This window comes from Pimephales promelas, chromosome 3 (genome assembly GCF_988280905.1).
Source record: "Pimephales promelas chromosome 3, fPimPro1.hap1.1, whole genome shotgun sequence".
Lineage (NCBI taxonomy): Eukaryota > Metazoa > Chordata > Actinopteri > Cypriniformes > Leuciscidae > Pimephales > Pimephales promelas.
This window is the reverse complement of record NC_142771.1, coordinates 35,734,561-35,759,127: the sequence shown is the minus strand read 5'-3', so window position 1 is coordinate 35,759,127 and position 24,567 is coordinate 35,734,561. Positions and strand designations below refer to the sequence as shown.

Below are 24,567 nucleotides of genomic sequence, written 5' to 3'. Positions count from 1 at the left end.
AACACCCCACAGGAGCTGCTGTTTAGGAGATGCTCTGACTGTCATCTAGCCATCAAAATTTAGTACTTGTCAAACTCGCTCAAATCCTTATGCTTGCCAATTTTTCCTGCTTTTAACACATCAACTTTGATGATAAAATGTTCACTTGCTGGCTAATATATCCCACCTACTAACAGGTGCCGTGATGAAGAGATAATCAGTGTTATTCACTTCACCTGTCATAACGTTTAATTATAGTTAAGTTGGCTGGAGCTTTTGCAACATTTTCCATGGTAGACCACGAGATTGATCAAAATGGGAGCAATGTAGTTTTGCTACACTTATTATTTGAACTTTTTTCCATCTCAGTTTGTGCCATGGAAATTTGTGGAATGGGTCCAAATTGGACGGCAAAAAAAATGTATTATACTAAGGTACCTAGATATGTTTCAGGTCCCTCTACCAATAGTCATGCTCGTCTTAGCAAGAACCACAAATAAATACGAGACATATTACATTCTTGATGAACAAAGTTTGTTTGCAAGCATTTGTTTTTCTACAACATGAGAAAACGCTCTGGGCTTCAATGTTCCAGACTCCATCATACTTAGACAGTGAGGCCACAAGAGTCAAGATTGAGTTCCCCTGTTTACATGAAGCTTGAGTGGCCAGCCAGACTGTTCAACAACACAAAGATGTAGAGTCATTACTAAAATATGGTTGTGGATAAAGAGACATGTGGTTGGATGAATACCCGAGCACTTTCAGATTGACTCAGAAATGACGTAAGACCAAGATTTGTATAAAATTCATAGCTTAGGTCAATTGCTGGAGTCCAGTTATATATTAACATATTCTGTTTCTCACCTTGGCAGGATTTTCCCGCCTGGCAGTGGGTCATGTGGTTGAGGACGTTCTTCATGGTGCGGCAGTGGGGCAGGGCACAGGCACGCACTTCTCCGTTGGCCTGCTCTCGCCGCTGGCACTTGTGGGCGTGAAGCAGCAGGACCAGCTGCTGCTGGATCAGTTTGCGTTTCTCTGGGTCGGCCGTGGGGCCTGTCGACACCCCCTGTCCCGGGACCATGCCCACCGAAGACACCTGCTGCTGCAGCTGGAGGAAAGAGTTTAGATTAGATAGAAGCTTAATTTGTCTTAATTTCAAAACACTCTTAGTTGCTTTGAACATTCAATCTATTGTAACATTAAAATTAAGATACTCTGTTAGCCTAATTACATTATGCTGGAGGAGTCTAAGTCAGTTTTCTGATCTGAACGTTCAAGCACAAAATTTTTTTTTGATTTAATTCAGCCGGTTTTTTTTATTACTTTTTTCGTCTTATTCTGCTGAATGTAAACTTGCATTTCAATTATCTCTCCAAAAGAATAATTAGCTGCTGAATAGATGCGTGACGCAGAGACAAGAGAACTTAAGTGTTTTGGACTGAACCAGAGCCCGCTGTGTGGGGGTTACTCACCAGATTTGGCACGCTGGAAGCACCCTTCAGGGTGGGCTGGAGGCTGTTGGGGAGAGCTGCCTTGTTCTGGATCTGAGCGTTTAATCCAGCGCTGGACATCTGCTGGACCGAACCCTGTGCATACTGCTGCCCGAATGGGCCATTAGGGGTTGCAAGACCCATCTATAGAAAAAAGAAAAAAGAAAAGAGCTTTAGCATCAATACAACCTCAATACACCCAATGTACAAGAAACGGAGCAAATGTGGCCCAAAACAGCTTTAACGGTAGCATTTCAGCTTAAATTCATAGAGAGCATTCTGCAGGCACAAGGTTCAGCCCTCTGCCAGTGTAGCGTAGACACCGTCGAGCCAAACGTTCATAGGTCAAAGAGTGTACTAAAAGATACTGTCATCAGCTGCTCAGAGACATCCGTCTGCTCACACACGAGAAGTAGATACAGTTTTGTCTTTCAGTATAGCAGAGCTTGAGAACAAGAAACCGCCGGCTCTTCATAAAATCCCCAAATTAAGGATTCACTGATGACGCAATATATAGAATTTATACACAATCGTTCAAAAGTTTGGGGTCGGTATTATAAAAAAAAAAAATACAGTAATATTGTGAAATAGTTCTCTATTGTAATACATTTTAAAACAATTTATTCCTGTGATCAAAGCTGAATTACTCCAGTCTTTAGTGTCGCATGATCCTTCAGAAATCTCTCTAATAAGATGATTTGATGCTCAAGAAACATTTCTGATTATTATCAGTGTTGAAAACAGTTGTGCTGCATTTTTTTTGTGGAAAGCATGATCGTATTACCATTTAAAGCGATCATGTCACTTCCGAAAATTTGGACTAAACCGGCTGATTCATATGGATTCGTTTTACGATCTCTTATGAAGCGTCAAATTGGTAGTTGCGTAGCTGGCAATAGAGGGATCTCTCAGATTTCATAAAAAAAGTCTTAATTTGTGTGCCAAACATGAACGAACGTCTTATAGGTTTAGAATGATAAGAGGGCGAGTAAATGAAATCATTTTAATTTTAGCAGGGCTCAAGTCTCATTCTTCACACTGGTCGCACTGGTGCGATTGACTTTCTTAGTTGGTCTCACCATCACATGATTTGGTCGCACTTGTTTTGCTACAACAGGGGATTAATCAATGCAAGCTGATGAATAGTCGTCTTAAGTCCTATTCGGACGGGATTAGTTTATGTGTGGGTCCTAATGCCCCAGTATAGTAATGGGGATACTATACTGTCAAAGAGCACTGTCCTTCGGATGAGACGTTAAACCAAGGTCCTGACTCTCTGTGGTCATTAAAAATCCCAAAGAGCAGGGGTGTAACCCCGGCATCCTGGCCAAATTTGCCCAGTGGCCTCTGTCCATCATGGCCTCCTAATCATCCCCATATATACCAATTGGCTTCATCACTGTCTCCTCTCCACCAGTAAGCTGGTGTGTGGTGAGCGTTCTGGCGCACTATGGCTGCCGTCGCATGATCCAGGTGGATGCTGCACACTGGTGGTGGTTGAGGAGATTTCCCTCTCTATGTAAAGCGCTTTGAGTGCCGAGAAAAGCGCTAAATAAATGTAATGAATTATTATTATTATTAGTTTAACATGGAGAGGTGGGGTTAAGTAATTATTACCAGAGGTCCTCAGTGATTTTCAGCCCCGTCCGAATGTGCCATCTAAGTTATCATTATGAACTAGGGTTGCCGCGGTGAGGAAAATTTCCCACCGGTTAATCGACGTGTGACAACACCGGTAATCCCGGTGTCACCGTGGAGGGCAGGGCGGGGGGGTTAAATAGCTTTTAAATGCGTGCGCGTTATACTTTCACTTTCGAAATAAGCGTCAATTGCTTGAATGGACAAAAAAAACAATTCGCTGATAATAAAACTTTTATTTATAGACTTTTATTAGCATGACGAACGAATAAAAATAACCCCATGCATAGGCTGAAAAAAGTGAAAATCGGCAAAATGTGGGCCCAAACAAATAAGAACCATAAAACGTTTATTAACGAATAAGAAAATAAAATAGGCCTAAATAAATTACACAAAGTTTAAATGAGATAAAACCAATTAAAAAGAGACGAATATAAAATAAAAACTTCAAAACGGACCTTAGCCTACATAAATGACATACTTTCACTTTCGAAATAAGCGTCAATTGCAATTCAGCGTCAATTGCTGGAATGGACAAAAAAAAAAAAAAAAAAAAAAAAAAAAAAACAACTCGCTGACAATAAACTTTTATTTAGACAGCACTTTTATTAGAATAATAAACGAATAAAATATAGACAGAACTTTTATTAGCATAACGAACGAATAAAAATAACCCCATGCATAGGCTGAAAAAAGTGAAAATCGGCAAACTGTGGGCCCAAAAAAAATAAAACGTTTATTAAACGAATAAGAAAACAAAATAGGCCTAAATAAATTAAACAAAGTTTAAATAAGATAAAACCAAATAAAAAGAGACGAATATAAAATAAAAACTTTAAAAAGGACTTTAGCCTACATAAATGACAGCACTCTAAAAAAAAGTAAAACACTATAAATTGGCATTTATTAACATTAATATATATTGGCCAAAATATTGCCAAACAGGCGCTTTTGCATTGCGTTTTGACACCAAATCTTCCGCCATTATCTTGCTTTTCTGTAATTTGACTCGTTCTCGTCTCCACACGTGCTAAATGGAATCCTGATGCTTGCTGATCTGTGACGTGACGGCACGCGTTGCGCAGTTCATTTTTAATTATACTGCTCTCTTCAGAACTAAATAATTGAAAATTATTATTTTTAATTAATTCAAATAAATATTTTAGCAAAAACGAATACTTCAAAAAAAAAAGTCAAGACATCGCGGTGTCACGGTGGGAAAGTGATGTCACCGGTGATGGGGCTTAAAACCGGTAACACCGTCAACACCGTCTATCGCGGCAAGCCTATTATGAACAATGTCATTTTAAGATTAACTTTTACTTTCTGTAAAAAGGTCTAAAAAATTACCTCAGTTACTGCTAATCCAGTGCAAATAGACACGCGTACATACGCATTCCATCATTTCCTGATTAAAAGTACATTTCCTGGGGTTTTCAAGTATGGAGGCACTTGAAAAAGCATTCAGAAAACCTTTCTAGGCGATGGGACATCAAGACTGTGGCAAAATTTTTGTTTTCTGAATACCATTCAGATCAAATGCAGATTCAGATTAGAGGCATGAAACTTCTTATAGCTTTAGGTAAGTGCATATTACCAACAGAATCCAATCAGAATTTAGGCCTAATTAAATTAAATCGTTTGATAGGACCTAGAGATTATGTGTTTACGCACTTAATATCAAGAGGTGATGCACATGATGACAGTGAGTTGACGGTGGTGTGTAAATCGAGTTACCCCTCCCACATCTGCTAGTTTTACTGAGATTTCTTATCCCGTGCGAATAGGCCATTAATATTACATCTTGTGGTAAAATTACATAACTCCTTCCACCCTTCTAAAACTAATCCCGTCCAAATAGGGTTGCAATCTCCATAACTTAGTTTTGCACTGATGTAAAAAGACTGACAGTGACGAGACCTCATATTAGCAAAATGTTTTAATCTTTTAACAATCAAATGTGAGAGGTTTGCTGTGATAGTCTGTTACACACAGGTTCACTTTCCCACCGCCCCCACCGTCGTTTTGATTTTTTTTAATAGGCATTCATAACAGTGTGTGTCCACTGGCAAGGAGAGAATGTTTTCGGTTCAGTCCTGTAAGCTCAACTTCCATTGGAATTAATTGAATACGCTCACTTTGCTACACACTGCTATGAATGCCCACGCGACTGCACATTTTATATTTGTTTTCGAATTAACGATTTAAAAACGAGGTGCAAAAGAGGGAAAAACTCCAACAGGACTAACTACAGGAGAATAGCTGATTTTCCATAGTCGATAATACGTGACAGATGAGATAAATCTCGCATATTCTCAAAAAATGGTGGCAGTCAAGAACCCTGTTTAGGGTGAACAATCCTTTAAAAGTTAATCCAAAGACACAATGTAAAAAAACAAAAATATTTTCAGTGTAATTCACCAATAGAAATAGAATGAATGGGTTTAAAAAAGGAGAAGGATAACTGTCTTCATTTTTGTGGAGCGATCCAGAATCACAAGAGGAAAAAAGTGATGCTTTTTGATTAAACAAAATTCAGGGGTCAAAATTTTGTTTCTTTTTTTTTTTATTAAACATGCACAGATTAATTATTCACTATAAGATGTAATATGTGCATTTATAAAAAAGACAAGGTGAATTTTTCTTCTCATGCCAACTTTAAATTGTGCCATTAACTATCATTTAATGCATATAACATGAACTGTTCAAATAAATGCACATCTGCATTAGAACCGGAGTTATTTACGCCACTTTTCCCAGCACGGTTCTGCAGCAGAGCGTCAGATCAGAGCTCATCCAGCGGCGTGTGTAAACCAGCCCTTCCCCCACCCGTCACTAATGCAAGCCTGCAGCCATTAGCGCCGCACACACACACACACCACTGCTGAACGTGCCACGCTGAGGAACTCCCTGTCCTGAACAACACGCATCTCTACTGCCCGTCGCTCAACACGCTCCGTGACGCCATAAAAATAGCAAGCCATAAATCCTCTTCCACATTAATCTGGCTTTTCTAACACGCCGCCACTACAAGCAGCAATTTTATTGGTCATTTGGCTTCTAATTTTTTGCTTTTAAAAAATCAACACAAAATTTAAATCTCATTTGGCCAAAATCTCATTCCAGTTGTTGTCATTTTAAAAATGTACTTGTTCTGACTGGCTGTCATTTTAAATTGAATTTCAAGTGAGCAAGAACAGAATTATTTGACACTGGAATACTTAAAAAAAAAAAAAAAAAAAAAACCAAAATATTTCAGATTTATAACAACAGGAATTAACTACTGCTGTTTTTTATGGTTGGACACGAATATTTGTTCGGTGGGTTGGTATTCGATTTAAAAATATGACATTCGAATATTTGTTTTGTTGTTGTTTTTTGCACACCTGGCATTCCACTCGAAACGGTTCTCATTCGCGCTTGAATATGTTTTACACTATAAAATCTGGTGAAATATAATACTTAACATAAAACTCCAGCCAATCATTTCCATTTCTAAATTTTGTTTTTATTTATTTAAATCTACCCTACTTTGTCAGTGAGAAGACTACACCGTATTAAAAATATTTCATGAAAATCGACTCAAATGAAATACGTTCGGTCTCATCGGATTTTATCTTGATCGATATACGGCTAATGCGATCAAAGCTGAAACGTTATTTGCCCAATAATTAATGAATTGCGATTAAGTTTTAGGCCCTTTTATGGTTGCAACTAGGGCTGGGCGATATGGCCAAAAAATCATATCTCGATATTTTTTGGTCAAATGGCGATATACGATATATATCTCGGTACTTTCTACGTTTTCTATTTAGATAAAAAAAATATTTATATTTAAAATATATATATGTATATATATATATATATATATATGAAGAGTTCAGATGCAAAAGCCTCTAAATGCCATTTGAAATTTTCTTCTTTAATGATGATTTTTATCAAACTTGTATATTTAAGTTCCGTAATTTCACTTAAATAACAATTAATCGGTAATTATCATTGCCATTTAAGTGAAATCACTGAACTTAAATATACAAGTTTGATAAAAATGATCATTCTAGAAGAAAATTTCAAATGGCACTTAGAGGCTTTTGCATCTGAACTCTTCATATATATATATATATATATATATATTCACATTCGGCCCAATGATATCCTACAAACAATGTTGATATTGAAGGATATGGAAACAAATATAATAAAGGCTATGCAATATATTATGTGCAAAAAGCTTTTGTTTTTATATTGACTAAAAGCTAAACTAAAAATGAAAATAAAAACAAAAACAAAAGCACAAACTAATTATATTAGCCTGCATTTGATTACCCCATTATAATCACTTTCACTTTCATTAAAAATATATACTTGTAGGTTTAAAATTCCACATATGGCACATTTATTTTCTCCAACAACAAATATTTTAGCAATATGTTTATTTTAGTCAGAATTATTGCGTACTACGTAGTACTATTCACGCGCATGCGCGCGCCGGCGCTCGTTCAAGGAAGCATGAATTTTAGCGGAGATTCACTTGCAGAAGCTCGTCCTCTTCTGACATGGACATATTTGTTGTGAAATGGACATATTTGCTTTACTTTCTAACATTTACAGATGGAGAATATGTGAAATGTAAGTTGAGCACTGAGGAAAGCACCACATCTCAAACGCATTAAACAGTGCAAGTATATCTGTCAGTCAGCAACAGTGTCCGTCAGAGCATTTGACAGGGCGGCAAGCTGCCTTAAACTTGTTAACTATATCAAAGTGATTTTGACGCAATTAATATAAGCTTGTGTCATGTTTAGGACAAATTGTACTACGTAGCCTAGCTACTTTCACTGCAGCAGCTCACACTGCAACCTCCGCTATTTTTCAGATGTGCTCATATCAAACTACTGTATCGATATAAACGGTATTGCCTCATTCCATATCGTTTCAAAAAATATAACGATACATCGTACATATTCGATATATCGCCCAGCCCTAGTTGCAACACGTCAGAAGACGAGTTCATTTCCGGCCAGTCTGTTTGCGCACACATGGCGGATGTCAACAAAGACAGATGTAAGTGGACAAAGCAAAAAGATGCTTCAACCAAAGGGTTTCCGTGAACCACGGTCTCCCAGAACTGATGGAGCGCTGTCGTTCCCACACCACAGTCACCTCCGCTGTCGTCGGGCATTTACGTGCATCGCATCATCATAGCAATGTTTATAGCGTCGTTGTTTTCTTAGGTTAGTTTTGCTTGTTTTTACGTGGCTTGGTTGAGTTGTAATGTATAATGTGGTCTGTTATTTCTTGTTAACAGACTGCGGCGCTGCTAGTAAACACACCGTTGCCATGGACGCAGTTCAGAGACGGAACAGACTATTTTCTTTAGCAGAAGCAATACTCGTTTTTAAATCAATAAACTCATTTTTAAGTCAATATTTTGTCAAATTATTGATTTATTTGGTTGATTTATATGTAATAAGCAGGATAATATATAGCGAGGCGGTTGTTATAGCGAATACAACCCCTTCAACAACCGCCTCGCATACATTATCCCATACGTCGCTATCAGCTGGCACATAAGCATTATTAGGCTTCAACTTGTGAAATATTGATCATTTGTTGGTAGATGGCGCGATCCGTTTTGTCGAACAAAACTTTGTTCGCAAAAGTTTGCTTAAATGTTGTTCGATTCAGTGCGAAAATTAATGGAAACACCTTAAAATGTCTCAAATCAATTCGATATACCAATTTGATCGCAAAACACGTCATTACGTACAGGTTTTCATTCGCTTTAAAGCCGTTGGATGGAAACACACTTTCACCAGCTTTATCCGCATGAGTTTTTTAACCGAACTTCAGATAATTCGATTGACAAGTGGATGGAAACATGGCCACTAGTGCAGTGTCCGTTCTCGGAGCATATAAGCCCTGCTCGCGTGAGGAGTGCCGCTTTACTTAAATCTACCCTACTTTGTTAGAGAGAAAAATATTAGACTACCTTATTAAAATATTGGTTAATTTAACAGACCTGTTAGCGCACCCTTTTTAACAGACCTGTGTGTTGCATTGCCAGTCTCGGAGCATAGGCACGCCGCTTCCCGCTTGCACTGTTCGGTAGTTTATTAAAAGTGTATTAATTCTGAATGTGTCTCGTCTCGCCTGCCTATCTATATTGCAAATACGACACTGCACTTCCTTGTGAAGTCGTTTGGATGAATGGTTCTCGAAATAATCAAAATGCAAATGGACAGACGGATATATAGAGATTCCGAAGCTTCGAATATTCGATGTTCATTACTAACGAAGCTTAAAAAAAAATGGTATTCGGACCAGCCCTACTGTTTTTTTATAATCGTTAGACATAATATACATTGTATAATGAAGTTTCTAAAACATTCTTTATGTATAATGTGTTCCGTCTCTACTCTCAACTTTATAACTTGCCGTCTCATTTGCAGTCAACACGATCAAATTTAGCAACTATTAAACTTTTTCTTTAACAAATGGGAGATCCTTCAGTCTCTTGGACTTCTCAATCACACGCACACGGTGGCCATTCTAAGTCAACCAGATCGAAAGATATGAAGTGGCCCATTTGGAAAAGACCAAGTGATGTTCCCTTCCCAAAGCAAAAACACAGGCATAAAGTCAGGCATATCGTTTTACCGGAAGATCGAGAATCATTACGAGGTTGATTTGTTATTAATGCAGCAAGTGACAACATTACCGATGCTCATGTGTAAATAAATAGCATAAATCACTTCTGCCTACTAACAGCCATTCAAATATATCCACCGCAATATAAACAGAATAGCAAAATCTCACATTTCATCCATCGCACAATATAATATGTGTTGATTTCTTGAACGCAATGGCCAATCAGAAGCATTTAAGATAGACTCCACTCACCACTCAAAACTGACTTTTTGTTCAGTGCTGAATTCATGCTGACAAATCCTCTAGTTATAACAAACAAAGTGTAGATATTATGAAAGATTCATTGTGCAGTCAGCTTCATTGATAATTCACAATATCATACACCAGTCCTAACATTTAGTTATATTTTAATTATTCAAAGTTATTAAACTCTTCAAGATCAATTTAATTAGACATTCTTTTTGATGCTTAAAACAGAACCTAGAAAAACCTAAATGAAAAGCCAGAATTTGTGAAAACCATAACACATATTTCCTAGAAGAGCTCAGTACAGACATACTATACTGTATACCACTACAGTTAACACAAGCCCTGACACTCTGATGTGGACTCATGTCACACACTTCACCTGCACTTGTGACTCTCATAATCTGTGTGCAATGCAAACACACGCCACACTGCCGACAGCACATCTATTCACCTCTGAACAAACAGCAGATATGGAAACCCACGAAACACACCGGCAGCCTGTGTGAAGTCATTCACAATGTTTCATTTGCCAACTCCATCGATTGACTGATTTCTCAATATGAACCCAACACAAGAGCTTGATGAGCGCTCACTTGCGAGTAGCAGGCTGGTTTCCGATTGGTTTCCTGTAAAACCACAACAGTTAGACACATGCGATAGCCACAGCTACCTTTCTGTACAATATTTTCTTTAAAGAGGTTATATAATGCCATTTTTATACAAGTTAATGTAATTTTTTAGGGTCTAAATGAAAAGTTCTTAATATACTTTAATTAAATATTCTCATTAGTATTGTAGGAAAACACCAATTTTACCTGGTCAAAAACAGCTCTGATTTCAGCATTTCGTTTAAGTGCGTCTTTAAATGATGAGCTTCTCACCCCACCCCTCCGTTCTGTGGGGCGTTTTGACAACAAACGTAGAGTGATGCCTTGACAACAGTTAAGGGTATATTTTGGAGAAAGAATGGCAGCGGGAGTCATTATTTCATTATTTCTTAATTAGTAACCGACACCACTATAAACCATCTACAAAAGCAAGCTTACTGTAGTGTTACCACGTTAACTTTAACACCTGCGTACACAGTTTGTAATAACACAATAACCATAACATGTTGTTCATTATAAACGTGGGATTATGAATTATATTGACGTTATATATAATATATTAACGTTGTACGTAGAAAACATGCCGTAATATTCCATGAGTGTAAAGCTTAGCAGCATTCATCATGAAGAGTGCAAGCGATTTGTAAAGATTAATATAAAGGTTAATAAAACGTTACACTCACTTCTTCTGGAGGTGCAGCAGTGACACGAATATATGGTACTAATTAATACTCGTTTATAAAGCAGTCTGCTGAGAAATGATTCGCACAAACATGAAAGCATTGACGTTGCTTGTGGGGAATATTCCCTTGGGAAAACAAAACTCAGCGGTTCGGATTTAGGAACATTAAAATGACTGTGTTCGTTATTCAACCCAAGAACAGAACAACACAATTGCTTACGCCGGGTTCACACCGGACGCGGAAGAGGCGCGGAACGAAAAATCACGCGCGGTCCGGCACCTGCCTGTTCACACCAGACGCGTATTCTTCACATAGGTCGATAAGCGCTTCTGCTCGGTTGTTTATTCAGAGCTATTTTTTTACATCTTGGGTAAGTAAATAACCTCATAACATAAATACACCAAGAAGTTTGTACACTTCTATTATTAATCCTTTGTCGAGACACACACGTAGTCAGAGAGAGAATATGGTACACAGTTATAGTAGTGTATATATATATATATATATATACACACACACCATTGAAATATACATCCTCTCTTCAAATTTATGAAATCTATTTTCCTCTGCCTGTTTCACAGTGCGAGTAGACAAGAGGAGAGCCCTTGCACTATATCTTTCACCGGAATTGACGCGTATCACTGATGAACGAGTTCAAACAGGAGTGTCATGAACGTTTGAACTTATAAAACTTTTTTTTAATTGAATGATCGTTTCGCTTGATAAGACCCTTATTCATCGTCTGGAATCGTTTAAAGCCCTTTCAACAGTTTGCACAGAAACTGTCTTTTGGACCTTGAACCGTTTGGTTCCCACTGAAGTCCATTATATGGAGAAAAATGCAGGAATGTTTTCCTCAAAAACCTAAATTTCTTTTCGACTGAAGAAAGAAAGACATGGATATCTTGGATGACATGGGGGTGAGTAAATTATCAGCAGTTTTTTGAAAAGTTTTTTGAAAAGTGAACTACTCCTTTAATGACGATTCGATCTGATAACGATTCGATAACGGTACAATTTCTTAAGTCAACGATTCGATTATTTTCGATACTTCTGAATTTCCCGCAATACGATTAGATTCAACACTAGATATTTTTACATATCTATTAAGTTTTAAACAAATCAACAAAAATATTATAATTTGCCTGTTTTGGAGAATACAGAAACAGTATTTGTGGCGAGCAGGGCGATGCAGAGGGACGTGAGAGCAGCTTGGGGCCGGCTGGCATGAGTGTTAATGAAGCGTTGTCGCTCCTCTTTTTATACTTCCACTCCCATGTGAGAGATGTGAGACCGGTGCGTTCATTAACACATACGCCACCGCTCACGCTCTGCTCTCTCACATCCCTCGGCCACAGTATTCTATTCACACAATGTGTATGTTACACTATAGCAGTCTTTCTCTTTGCAAACGGCAACCTCTCTTAGCACTGCACCATCTGTTTTCCTGAAGCCAAAATACCCCCCACCCATGACTTTTCAACATTTCACTTTCATTGTCAGCTCGCTCTGACAGACGGCTCCATTGCTCTTGAAAGTCAGACTCAACAACGTGTGTGAAACGATGTTAAGTAGAAGACAATAATGAGGTTAGCGCCACCCGCAGCTTAGGAGTAGGTTGTTCGCATATGTCGGAGTGGATGCTGAAAATAGACAGGCAAACAGACAGGCAGCAGAATAAACACATTAATCGATACTCTTCCGGAATCGACGGCTGTATAATTGATGGATTGATGCGAATCGATTAATATTTACACCTCTAATATTTTGAGCTAAAACTTCACATAGCCTACAGAGACTAAAGCCCCTTTCACACAGCGCGTTGATCCCAGGAAATTGCCGGGAAATTGCCAGAACGCCTTCTATGTGAACGCAAACACGACCCGGGATTGAAACTTGAGCTGGCATCGATGCTGGGTTGGGGACCTAGAAACATTGCCGGAATCAGTCGCACTGTGTGAACAAAAGCCAGGACCAATGCCGTAAGGGGTGTGTCATAGTGATGACGCTCGTGCCATCGCGCGACTCTGTTGCTCTTTGAAGAAAGTTTGTGCTCGTCATCAACAAAGAAATGACAAACAAATGTCAGCAAACTGGAACGAAGCAGAGACCAGGAGCTCCTCACTATCCGCGCTGAAGCAGAGATCGCTCACCAGCTTTGTGGAACGGTATGCGCGTGTACATGTTTCGACGCATACGTTACACGTCTCATTCTGACGTCATGCGTCTTTCCGGGATCTTTACGGGTTGTGTGTGAACGCACTCACAGATCCGGGCAAATCACTGGCAGTCTCCGCGGTTTAATGTACTTGTGCAAAATTAACGTAAACACAGCCAGTTATGTCTTAAAGGTGCCATCTGTAAAAATTGAGGTTAAAATATCCCAAAAATGAGCTACACGCATCAAAAGATTGAGAAGAAATAAGGTTGATGATGTCATTAAAAAACTGACACGTTATTGTGCTGCCGAGATATTAATCTGAATTAGCATGCTAAATTACTAGCCCCGGCCCGGCAGGTGTCGTAATACCAGTTTCGACCATGGGAGGCGGTATGCGGGCGGGCAACGTTACCACCAGCCAAACTGCAGTACACGAGTGAGTCGCGCTCGCGCCAGCTTGTGTTTACTTGAACCTGACGTCAGTCGTGTGGAAAATACAGCCCACTACTACATTTCAGTTCAGGGAAGAGTTAAAAAACAATAATTGGTCGATATTATGCATGAGGAATACATTTTGGTAAGTTGTAGCATACTTTATCTTTTAACAGTGTTCGTGTTCTTTTACCATTAGCTAGTAGAGATGATCGGTTCACGTGTGCTAGGGATCTGTCGTGTAAAGCGCCAATACTGTATTTATTGTTTGAATTGCATAATAAAATGAACAGAATCTGAGAGCTGAGATCGGTCTCCGTGTCCTTTTCTGTGCATGACAAAATTGATGTGTGGCGTGAGTGTGTGAAAAGTGTTGTGGGAGTTGGCAGCTCTGAAAGACGCTAGCGTGGTCCACATCAGGGAATGCTGTCTGTCAAATTAATTCAAACTAATGATAAAAAATGTAATATGAACAAATCGAATATCATAAAACTAGAAATAATAGCCTGGGCTTTAATTTTCCCATATCGTCGAAATGCACCGACTTGTCTATGAGACGGCCCTTATAATTTAGTATTGAGATGTTGTTCATTTAGTCTCTAATCTCTGAAAATCTCCAAATGCTCCACGTGAAACTGCGGTCTTCCAACCTTTTACTATCGTGTCAATTGATTTGATTAATATGCACGAGGGAGACAGAGCAACACAGCACTCGCCCATATTGTTTGAAGACATGAGAGAGCGCGTGGCCGTGGAGGTATTTCTGGAGGTATACTGCCCCCATCTGGTATGGAACATGTTGTATGATTTGATTTTAAATCCCAGAGGGCACCTTTAAGTAGGGGTGGGCGATATAGCCTAAAAATTATATCACGATATTTCAAGAATATTTGCGATAATTAATTTATCACGATATATAAAAAAATATATATGAAACAATGTTTTATTGGTGATTGCAGCTGGCTGGCAGCAGCATTAGTGCAAAAAAAAGTATAACATAACTCCTTATCATTTTATTTTAACAATAACTACAGTAATACATTAACAATATTAACAATAACTTCAGAAGCCTGCACAACATTGTCACCTAATAAAATTTACCTAAACTTTGAAGTACAAAAAATTTAAACAAACAGGGGCAATCCAAACAAACCTTCAAAATGTAACAGTTGCCTTGCATAGTTTTTGGATTAGCATCAAATGAGGTATACAATACCTAATTTATACAATAATTGTATAAAATCAGAACATTTAGGGAAAAAACATTTAGTGGGGAATAAATAAGAGACAATTGTAACACTAAATCTGGTAAAACTTTACACATTGCTCTTTGTATTGTACATTCATGAAAAAAAAAAGGTAACAAATCAAAAGGATTAATTATTATATAGCATAGTCTACTATAAAATTGAGGCATGTTTAAAATGTATAGCACAGCTGTTTAATGAGGCAGCAACATATGATCGATAGGACAGAACAAAGGCTATTAATAATCTTTCATTGCGCAAAAGTATTATGATATGAAAGGCTCCAATATATCGCACAGCGCTTATGCGCATCCCGAGCGCTGAATGATGCGCTTGAAGCAACACGGAGTCACAGCGCGCACGCGCAGCGTGTCGAATACTCCGCACTGAACAGTTCAAAGCACAAAGGAAATAAATATTGATGCGTAGCGTCGTGTATAATATACAGCATCTAGCTATGCAATCGTTTATTGAGTCCTTTCTTTTAACAGTTTTACATTTCAGTTACTGTGCGCGTGATGAACAATAGTGCTCTGACTCTAATGTTTTGCTCTAACAGACACCCGGCCGGTAGAAAGTAACATGATGATTTAGTTAACGTTACAGCAATAAAGTCCTGCAAGATAAAGTTGTGTTATGCGAAACCATAGACCTTTTATTTACAAATATAATAATAGTAACATTGAATCATCTTAGAAAGAGTTTAATCGTGTTGACTGTTGTACCCGAACTGCGGAAACTCTGAAGGAAGATTAGGCGAATGCAAAATGTACGCTAGTAGGAAAGTGGTGAAACGAGTTTTCATGCATATTTGACAAAAAAAAAATTAAATAAATTGTGTTGTTGGAGATCTGACCTCTTGTACTCAAACAACTTCCATACTATTGAAGTAGCGCCCATTTTAGGAACTAAATCTTGATCTGATCCGGAGGCTGACATGCTGCTGTGTTGTTGTGCACGCGCTAAGTAACGTAAATACGCCATACGTCATCATATCATCAATATCGCGATATGACAATTTTTTATCATGTAAAATTTTATACCGGTATTATCGTGGACGGTATGATATGGCACAGCCCTAGTCTTAAGGTATTAAACGACAGGACAAACCACATTACTTCTTATATTTCAAAAGAGATGCGTGCGTGAAAGCTTAATAGATCTCCCGCAGTCTAAGTTGTCATAGTAAAAAAAAACTACAGTAGGCTAAAGATGAAGAAAATTCACTCAGCTTCTTAACATTCTTATTCTTCACAACAAATTCTTAACATACAACTGGTTTAATTATTTTGTAGAAAATTTGTAATTATTTAAAAAAGTAGGCCTACTTAATTATATAAACTAATGAATTAATAAGGGAGGAAGTATAAAGAATCGTTCTGGAATCGGATCGTGACCCCCAGAATCGAAATCGGATCGTGAGGTGACCAAAGATTCCCACCCCTACCAAACAAGCAGACAAACCCCTGGAAAGATGGGTCTTAGTGCGCTTCCCAACAAACTCTGGTGCAGTTTGACTGAAATATGAACAACACGGACCAAACAGGAAGAGGAGACCCAAAAAAAGGACAGAATACTCACGCATATTTTTTTTCTTGGTATGTCCATCACAGTTCAGTGGAGGCATCTGAACCAATTCTCGCAGCAGATATTCATTTCTGTGTGCGACTGAGGGATTCCTGTCTCTGTTTTGAGTCCTTTACACATTTTATAAGCTTCACGAATTGACGAGTTCTCAGAGGGTCAAAAACCATCATATGTAGCTAAGCACATACAACAAGCTAATTTAGCGCAGCGCACAGCATTGTTTTGGATGGTTGGTAAATTCTGTCATGAAACATACTTAATAAAAGCCGAACCAATTGTGAACATATCTCTGAGCCTTTAGGTTCAGTGTTAAAATGGAAACGTGAACACAAAGTGGACCAGGACTAACTGTTTTTTTGTGTGTTTTTTTTTCCGAACCAAGCAAACTAAACTTCAAATGTGTACAGTACACACCCTAAATGAACTTCAGTGTTAGTTCAATGAATTTTACCAGTTTAAGTGTCTTTGTTTGAATGTGTAAGAGCATGAACAAACATTTGGGATTGCACAAATGTCAAAACAGAGAACCCAATGGTGTTTACCCAAAAAGTGAACCCCACCACGGACGAGAGATGTTCTACATGTAAATGAGAGCATGGACGATCGTTGATGAACAGCCAATCGGACAAGACAAAATTTGAGAAAAAAGAAGAAGAAAAAAACACTTGGAAAAATATACCCTGACTGGAGCCAATATCCCAACTAGGCATGTGCCGGTATCAAATTTTCATGCTGCGGTTAATTGATGAGCTTTTATCACGGTATACGGTATTATCACGATATTTTAATGAAATTATATTTTAATGCTCAAGAAAAACAGATGCATTGTGGGTCTCTAAAAAAACCTCAACTTGTATCACAATGTGTAATTGTGATTTTCGAAACATATGGTAACTAAACCAAATTGTTTAAAGTTTAGTGACAACATGTTACAATGACTGGTAGGTTACTGTTTGTATTATTTAATTAAATTCTTGGATTTGATTTCAGTCTTAATTCAATATTGACTCATTTGGATAAATATTAGCCTAGGTAGGCCCCAGTCTGTTAATGTTTCTCAAGAAAAAAAAAACCTCACATAATGCTGTAAACATACAGAGAGAAATTAAATATAATATTTAGCAAAATACTCCTTGATATTTTTTTCTAGTCAACTAATGTGCTGGTCATTAAATGGCTTTCCTGAGGTAAATGTAACGTTTTGACACAACTGTTCTCCTGCAGTGTTACTGACCTCTTTCCGTGTTTGAAAACACTGATTGATCGTTATTATGTACAAGTAAATATACCTTTCGGTAAGTTATACTGTATCTTTAAATAAAAACGAAAGTAACATGATGATCGGTTTACTTGAACTGAGGAGCAACGATCTGTGATCAGAAGAGCTGATTTATCAACTTCAATTTATCAATAACAACTTTCATATCAAAAGTAACCTGCTCTGTCTAGTCTGTCGGTGTCAGTGTCCTCTTTGCCCTGTGATTTTTCTCTGTGGGAGAGCGTGTGAAAAGTGTCAATTGCTTTAAGCGCCTTTCAGACAGGACGCGGAATGCGCGACGCTGCGGCCGCTTGGTTCAACGTTGCCCTTCAGATACAACGCGATTTGCCATTTTACAAATAAAAAGTTGAACTATTTTGAACTTTAACACCGGCGTGGTCGGTGCAGGTCAACGCAGCAACAAAACAACCCTGCGCGTCGCGCGCGTATTCCGCGTCCTGTCTGAAAGTCTCAAGCTTGAGTCTAAAGCGGAATGTCTGAGAGTTTGGCAGCCCTGCGGGGATAAATCGTCGGGAGTATTCCGCCATGCTTGATCCATGTGAGGACTGTTTACATTAGACTAGTGCGCACTGCTGCATGCACACAGTGCTTATACATAATGGGGATTGTTTACATCAGAGTGCGCGCGTGTTCTGCGCAGCACGCAGTGTTTGAGCGGTTGAAGGAAAATAAGCAGCTAATGCGCGCTTTAAAAGTCTAAATTCGAATCTATTATTTTTCACGGTATTTTGAAGAGCCCGCGATAACAATATCGTGTATATTCATTACCGCGATTTATCGCATTATCGAATACCGGCACATGTCTAATCCCAACCATAGACTGTAAAAATTTATGGAAGTAGTGTCCGTGATGACTGTAAACGGGCAAAGAGGCGGGATTGGCTAAAGTGACATGACGGCTAACAGACAGCAGACAAACAGCTAGAAGTGACATCAGCAGCAATCCACCGGTCATTCAAGTGGCCATGCCCTTAATTATACACAACTTTAAGGCTTAATATTATTATATGAGTTAGTTGAGTTATAGAAAGAAAAAAAACCCATCTTATTCACAGTTAAGGGCAAAACTTGCTATAAAGAGCAAAGCCGCTTTTTGTACCAGGCTGTAAAAACACAATTCTGCTGTAAAGTTGTGTTTATTAACACAGGGAGTATATGGGATTGACACTCTTTTGGAGCCCGTCTCTAGCGGCCAGTCGAAGAATTTAAGCCACTTGCATGTTGCGCTTGATCCCAACTAGTCCACTTAAACAGGACCAATTCAATAGATAGCAACTACGATAATTAAGCACCACTGCAATGTTAACAAAAACACTAACAACTGCAATCATCTATAGCACGTTTCAGACGGTTTCAAAATGATCACAGCAAAAATATATATATTTGTTTTCTATTAACAACCTATATTTAAACAAATTAAGATATATCTCTATTGCGCATCTATTATGCAACTGTCACAAATGCTGTCCATATACTTCAAGTTAAAGATAACCCAGAATTTCCTTTCATTTTAAAGTCTCGAGTTTTGACAATTGATGCAGGGAAAATGACAAAACCAAGCAATTTAGCACAGTACAAGCAGAAAACCTTCCAACATGACACTTAAATCAAAGTAACACACAGCACTCTTCCATTTGAGGAGGAAATTACAGGTTGAAACTGAAACTTCAAGTATACGAAGCTGGTCGAAACCGAAACAATTATTTTTTTATATTCCTGTTGGCTTGTTAAATCATTTAAACCCAACCCCGCTGAACAAATAAACAAATGAAAAACAGCAATGCGTGACTTACCTTGTTCATGTTTCCCGCTTGCTGGGCATTCATTGCATTGAGTGCCCCCATCTGTGGTGAACCCTGGGTAAGCGTCTCCGCCAATACGCTGCCAGAAACGCTGACCCCCGGCCCGGCACCTGCTCCCACCGGTGTTCCTTGCATACCCTGACCCTGGTACTGCATACCCGGAGCTGCCCTGCCTCTTCCAGCCTGCCCCATAACACCATTCATCATCTGCCCCTGCTGAGCCATGTTCTGCCCCATGAGTCCATGAGCCTGGTTGTTATTGTTCATCATGGCCTGGTTGAAACCAGCATTGAGGCCCATACCCGGACTATTGTTGCCCTGACCGGTAGGGGTGCCTTGCTTTGAAGGTTGGGTTTGGTGACCGGGTGAGCCCTGGCCCATGGGACTCTTCCCCAAGGCACCCAGTTGTCCACCCATTCCAGACTGAGGGCTGAGGTTTCCACCCAGACCAGAGCCGCTCCCTGCCTGCAGGAGCTGAGACAGTTGCCTGTGCTTGGCAGCAGCATCCGGGATAGTGCCCCCCATCCGGCCTCCATCTCCATTAGAGGGCATGGGCATCAGCCCCAGGTCTCCGTTGGGTATCAGCTCATCTGGAAGATCGTTTTCCAAGTCGAACAAGGACACAAAGTCTAGGAAAAGAGGGAAAAGAGGGTATTAGCACAGGTCATCATCTCATTAACAACCAACTAGGGATGGGCATTTTCATTTCTCATTTTAATAATTAACATGTCTCAAATAATTAGTATTCGAGGGGGGGCAGGGCATGTGCAGAGGGCGTGGCGTGTCCGTCATGAAAATTAATGTTGACAAATAAAAATGACATGAAAACATGAACGTATGAAAAGCCAAAAAAAACAACAACTGCTAGATGATGCATCAATGTTATCGAAAAAGAAACATCTAAAAGGAATAACTGCTTGAGGTAAAGCTAAAGAGTAGATGATCTCCAGTAAACTGAGGCCCATTCTATGACACATCCAGATCAATAATCAGATATCTTAGATACAAAACATAAACTTAATATTACAAGGACGCGAATGCACATGAACCAATTTTTTTACAGTACAACGTTTGAAAGGGAAACACTAGTTGCGCTCGTCTTAACAGCGCGCTGATACACAGGCAACTGAAGCACAGAGCATTTACAACATTCAATCCCAGTCCTGTCATCATTATAGTGCTGAAAATGGCATGTATATTGGCGCTGCACATCTTGCACTTAATTTAATTTTTCATGATAGAAAGTGATTACAGTTATCACTGTGTTTTCAACGAGATAACAACTTTAAATAAAACAGTTTTACTGTTCAAAAACTTTGAACAAAATAACACTGGCGTGTTATTAATATCAATGATTTTTGCCCATCAAACCCATCTAAAAAGGAATAAGAAATAACCCGATAATTTAAAAATGTCGGACATTCCACTTGAGCAAAAACTGATGAGTGATAGCACTCATAAACATTCGGTAAATTGCCACGTTTTTGTAGCTGATTAATCCATAGGCGTCAAATCCATTGGCGTCGCGTTTTGGCCGTTTTGAGCGTCAATCAGAGAGTTGAAAGTAGTTCAACTTTATGGTAATGAGCTATGACACGGTTCATCGGAAAACAAGCGTCCTTAAAGGGGTGGTTGACTGCGATTTCACTTTTTTCATTTTAAATAGTGTGTAATGTTGCTGTTGGTGCATGAACAGTATCTGCAAAGTTGCAGCGCTGAAAGTTCAGTGTAAGCAGAGATATAGTTTTTTAAAAATCAGGAAGTATATTGCCTACAAAAACGACTCGATTGGGACTAAAGCTGGGTTTTAGACATCACTAACCCACACATTTGCATCAAACACTCCCTCCGGAATAAGCAGAAAAGGGCATGCGCATATTCCGTCGAGTACGCTGTACTTCGTCAACAATGGATACAATTTATGTTTGATTATGTTCCTGAAAATGACAATCGTATTTTAGCTCTCTGTGCTGCGCATTTTATGGAAGCCAGCTTCCAGAATCTCCACGAATTCAATGCCAGATTCAACAAGAAACTGTTACTAAAACATGAAGCAGTTCCAGCTTTAAAACAAGAGGCAGCAGTTGTTGGGCCACAACCTGTAAGTAGGCTAAGACTTCATCATTTTAAATGTATTTGCATATATAATTCCAGACGTAGCCTTGTGTTTTAGTTTGATAAAATGCCAGCGCTGGCTTTATAACCACCCGGCTACTAGTTATGCTATTTTGTGTCTACGACAAACGTGTACAAACATTTTGGACCTGAATTTTGTAATAGTACTAATGTTTTTAATGTATTTTTCATGTATGGTTTATGACGTTATTTTTGATTTGATCAAGAACGTAAACTACAGTTCTTAAACAGTTGCTATTGTTGCCAGTCAGATCCTATTGTGTTAAACAAACGTGTATAAAGTAAAAAAAAGTAGCAAATTATTATTTAGAAACGTTTAGTAAGAGCCGTGTGTGGTAGGTTCTGTTTGACTCTTCATCGCGGCTTTCTCGGTCTGATTCTGCCTCAAACTGATACTGCAGTCTCGACATCAACATTTACATCTGGACCGGAGCGCAGGCACGTTTCGCCCGTAAAGGTAATGGGCGTTAACCTTCCGCACAAAGTGAGCGACAGTTTAGCCAATCACAACACACCGGGCCAAACTAACCAATCTGAGCCCACTGCCTGTTTCTGAGGGAGTGGTTTCAAAGACTCAGCAAGTAAACCGGTCGTTCGAGGACAGAGGAGAGCGCGGCTGACAATAAAGGTGAAGTTTATGAAAAATAAGACTTTTTAAAAAAGAAAAACCACGAATACATGTTATATTGCACCCCATAAACACAATCATGCAAAGAAAAAAAGCAGTAAACCCCCCCTTTAATAGGACGGCCAGAGCTTCTTTGCCGCTCAAGTCGGCGGCGGTGTGCATGTACAGAAATAAATCAGAAAAACAGAGCTCATTGTTCATCGATCATTGTTTTCCCGATCGATCGCCGCTGTCACATAAGAGTACTCCAGCCCATCCCTACAACCAACATGCAACTCATAGGTGATAGAGATATTGAGCCTCAACAGCTCAACTGCTCTCATTATAAATGGCAATAGATAGGTATTTGTAACTTTTCACTGACTGTTTTGACTCCTAACCATGAAAACAAAGTTTTGACTAATAAAGGTCACAGTTTTTACACTCAACGTCATGCTTTGAAAACTGTGTGAGGAAGTTAACGCCGTTGTAATGTCTCCTTATTCTCAGCAGGGAGTGCTCAGAATCATGGCTAAAAATAAGAATCGCTCTAGCCGCTCATCTGTTACCCCTTGTACCCCCCTAGTCTTAAACAGCTGCTTGTCAGTCTGGTCTACCTCCTTACCGCCGAGACCAGCACAGCCAGACGTGTGCTTATGTTTCAGAGTCAAAAAAAAAGAAAACGAAAAAAGAAGGGTTATAATTTTGGGCCTGTTTGATTGCAACGTATTGTAAAATAAACTGAATGAAATGCAGTGATAAACTATGCCTATATAATTTCAATGCGCTGTAAGCTACTTTGTCAAATGCACAATGTCAATAAAACTTTGATTGAAAAAAATTAAATAAAAAAATAAAAAAATAAAAAAACATAAAAAAATTGACAATCATCACAAGTTCAGCTCAAGACAAATTTCAACAAGACATTCACACACTAAACATTTGAACGAAAAACAGGAGAGAACACAAAGCATGAGTATTGAGGTGTGTACTTTGTCTTTTTTACTCATGGCATGTGACATGGGTACAAGACCAACCCTTTAAAACTTGGCGCAGATCATGAAGTTCTTCAATATGGTAAATGACAATCCACGGAGAATCTACTTTTTTTCCCCACCCAAAAATACAATAGGCTAAGTCCTCAAATGTTCTGTCAGAATACAAAACCTGAGATGATGCATCTGAAAAATCATGCCTTATAAAGCACGTCGCACTAAAAAAAAAGTGTAATAACTTCATATTTAATCTAGATTGATCACACTAATCATAAATAGTTTATTGATATTGAATAAGATAACAGATGTGTACATGTGGTTTGATGGCGATCTTCAAAAAATTCTGCTTATTAAAACTTTCGTCATCGCTACACCTCTATAAACCTGCAACAAGTCACAAAAAACCGAACCAAAAGATTATCAGCCCTCAACGAGTAAAGACAAAACTGCTAAAAACAATATCAATGTGGATGAAACAACAAAATTGGCATAATAATTTGAACTTTTTGACTGGCATAATAATAATTTAATTACTAAAGTCCACAGGGCACATGATATTTATAAATATGATATTGATATTTGAAAATGCAATGCTGGTATATTTGCTGCAGAACAACAATATCCTGGCAACTATGTCGCTATCTAGATATTTAGTGAATAAAAGGGTTGGTTCGCCCAAAAATAAAAAAAAATCTGCCAAAAAACAGACACCTTCATATCGCTCCAAACCCACAAGACTCATTCATCTTCAAAACACAATGAGGTTAAGTTTTGGATTCATGGACTACAGACTACAGGATGAATACTTTCATTAAACGGGAAAAAGTTGCCAGGATAATCTTCAAAAATGTTTAAATAAACCAACATCATATAAAGCAATAGAAATCATACCAGTCAAAATGTCTACAACAGGCCCTCATCTCTAAGTTGGCATAAAAGCACTGCGTCGTTGAATCCAGGCAGTGGCTCAGATGGGCCGATCTCCCCACTGCGTCCTTCCCCAAATCAGTCATGCTTCAG

At 38.7% G+C, this 24,567-nt stretch overlaps 1 protein-coding gene across 9 annotated transcripts in view; it reads right to left on the bottom strand.

Annotated features, from left to right (window-relative positions):
• crebbpb (CREB binding lysine acetyltransferase b) overlaps positions 1 to 24,567 on the bottom strand; it is a 68,208-nt gene that overhangs the window by 26,156 nt on the left and 17,485 nt on the right. For all 9 annotated transcript variants that reach the window (XM_089128800.1, XM_089128803.1, XM_089128802.1 and 6 more), the window contains exons 2-4: positions 19,801 to 20,438; positions 1,455 to 1,616; positions 847 to 1,090 (exon numbers count right to left, since the gene is read on the bottom strand). In XM_089128800.1, coding sequence (XP_088984926.1) covers positions 847 to 1,090; positions 1,455 to 1,616; positions 19,801 to 20,438 — 1,044 coding nt within the window. The remainder of the gene's footprint in view (positions 1 to 846; positions 1,091 to 1,454; positions 1,617 to 19,800; positions 20,439 to 24,567) is intronic.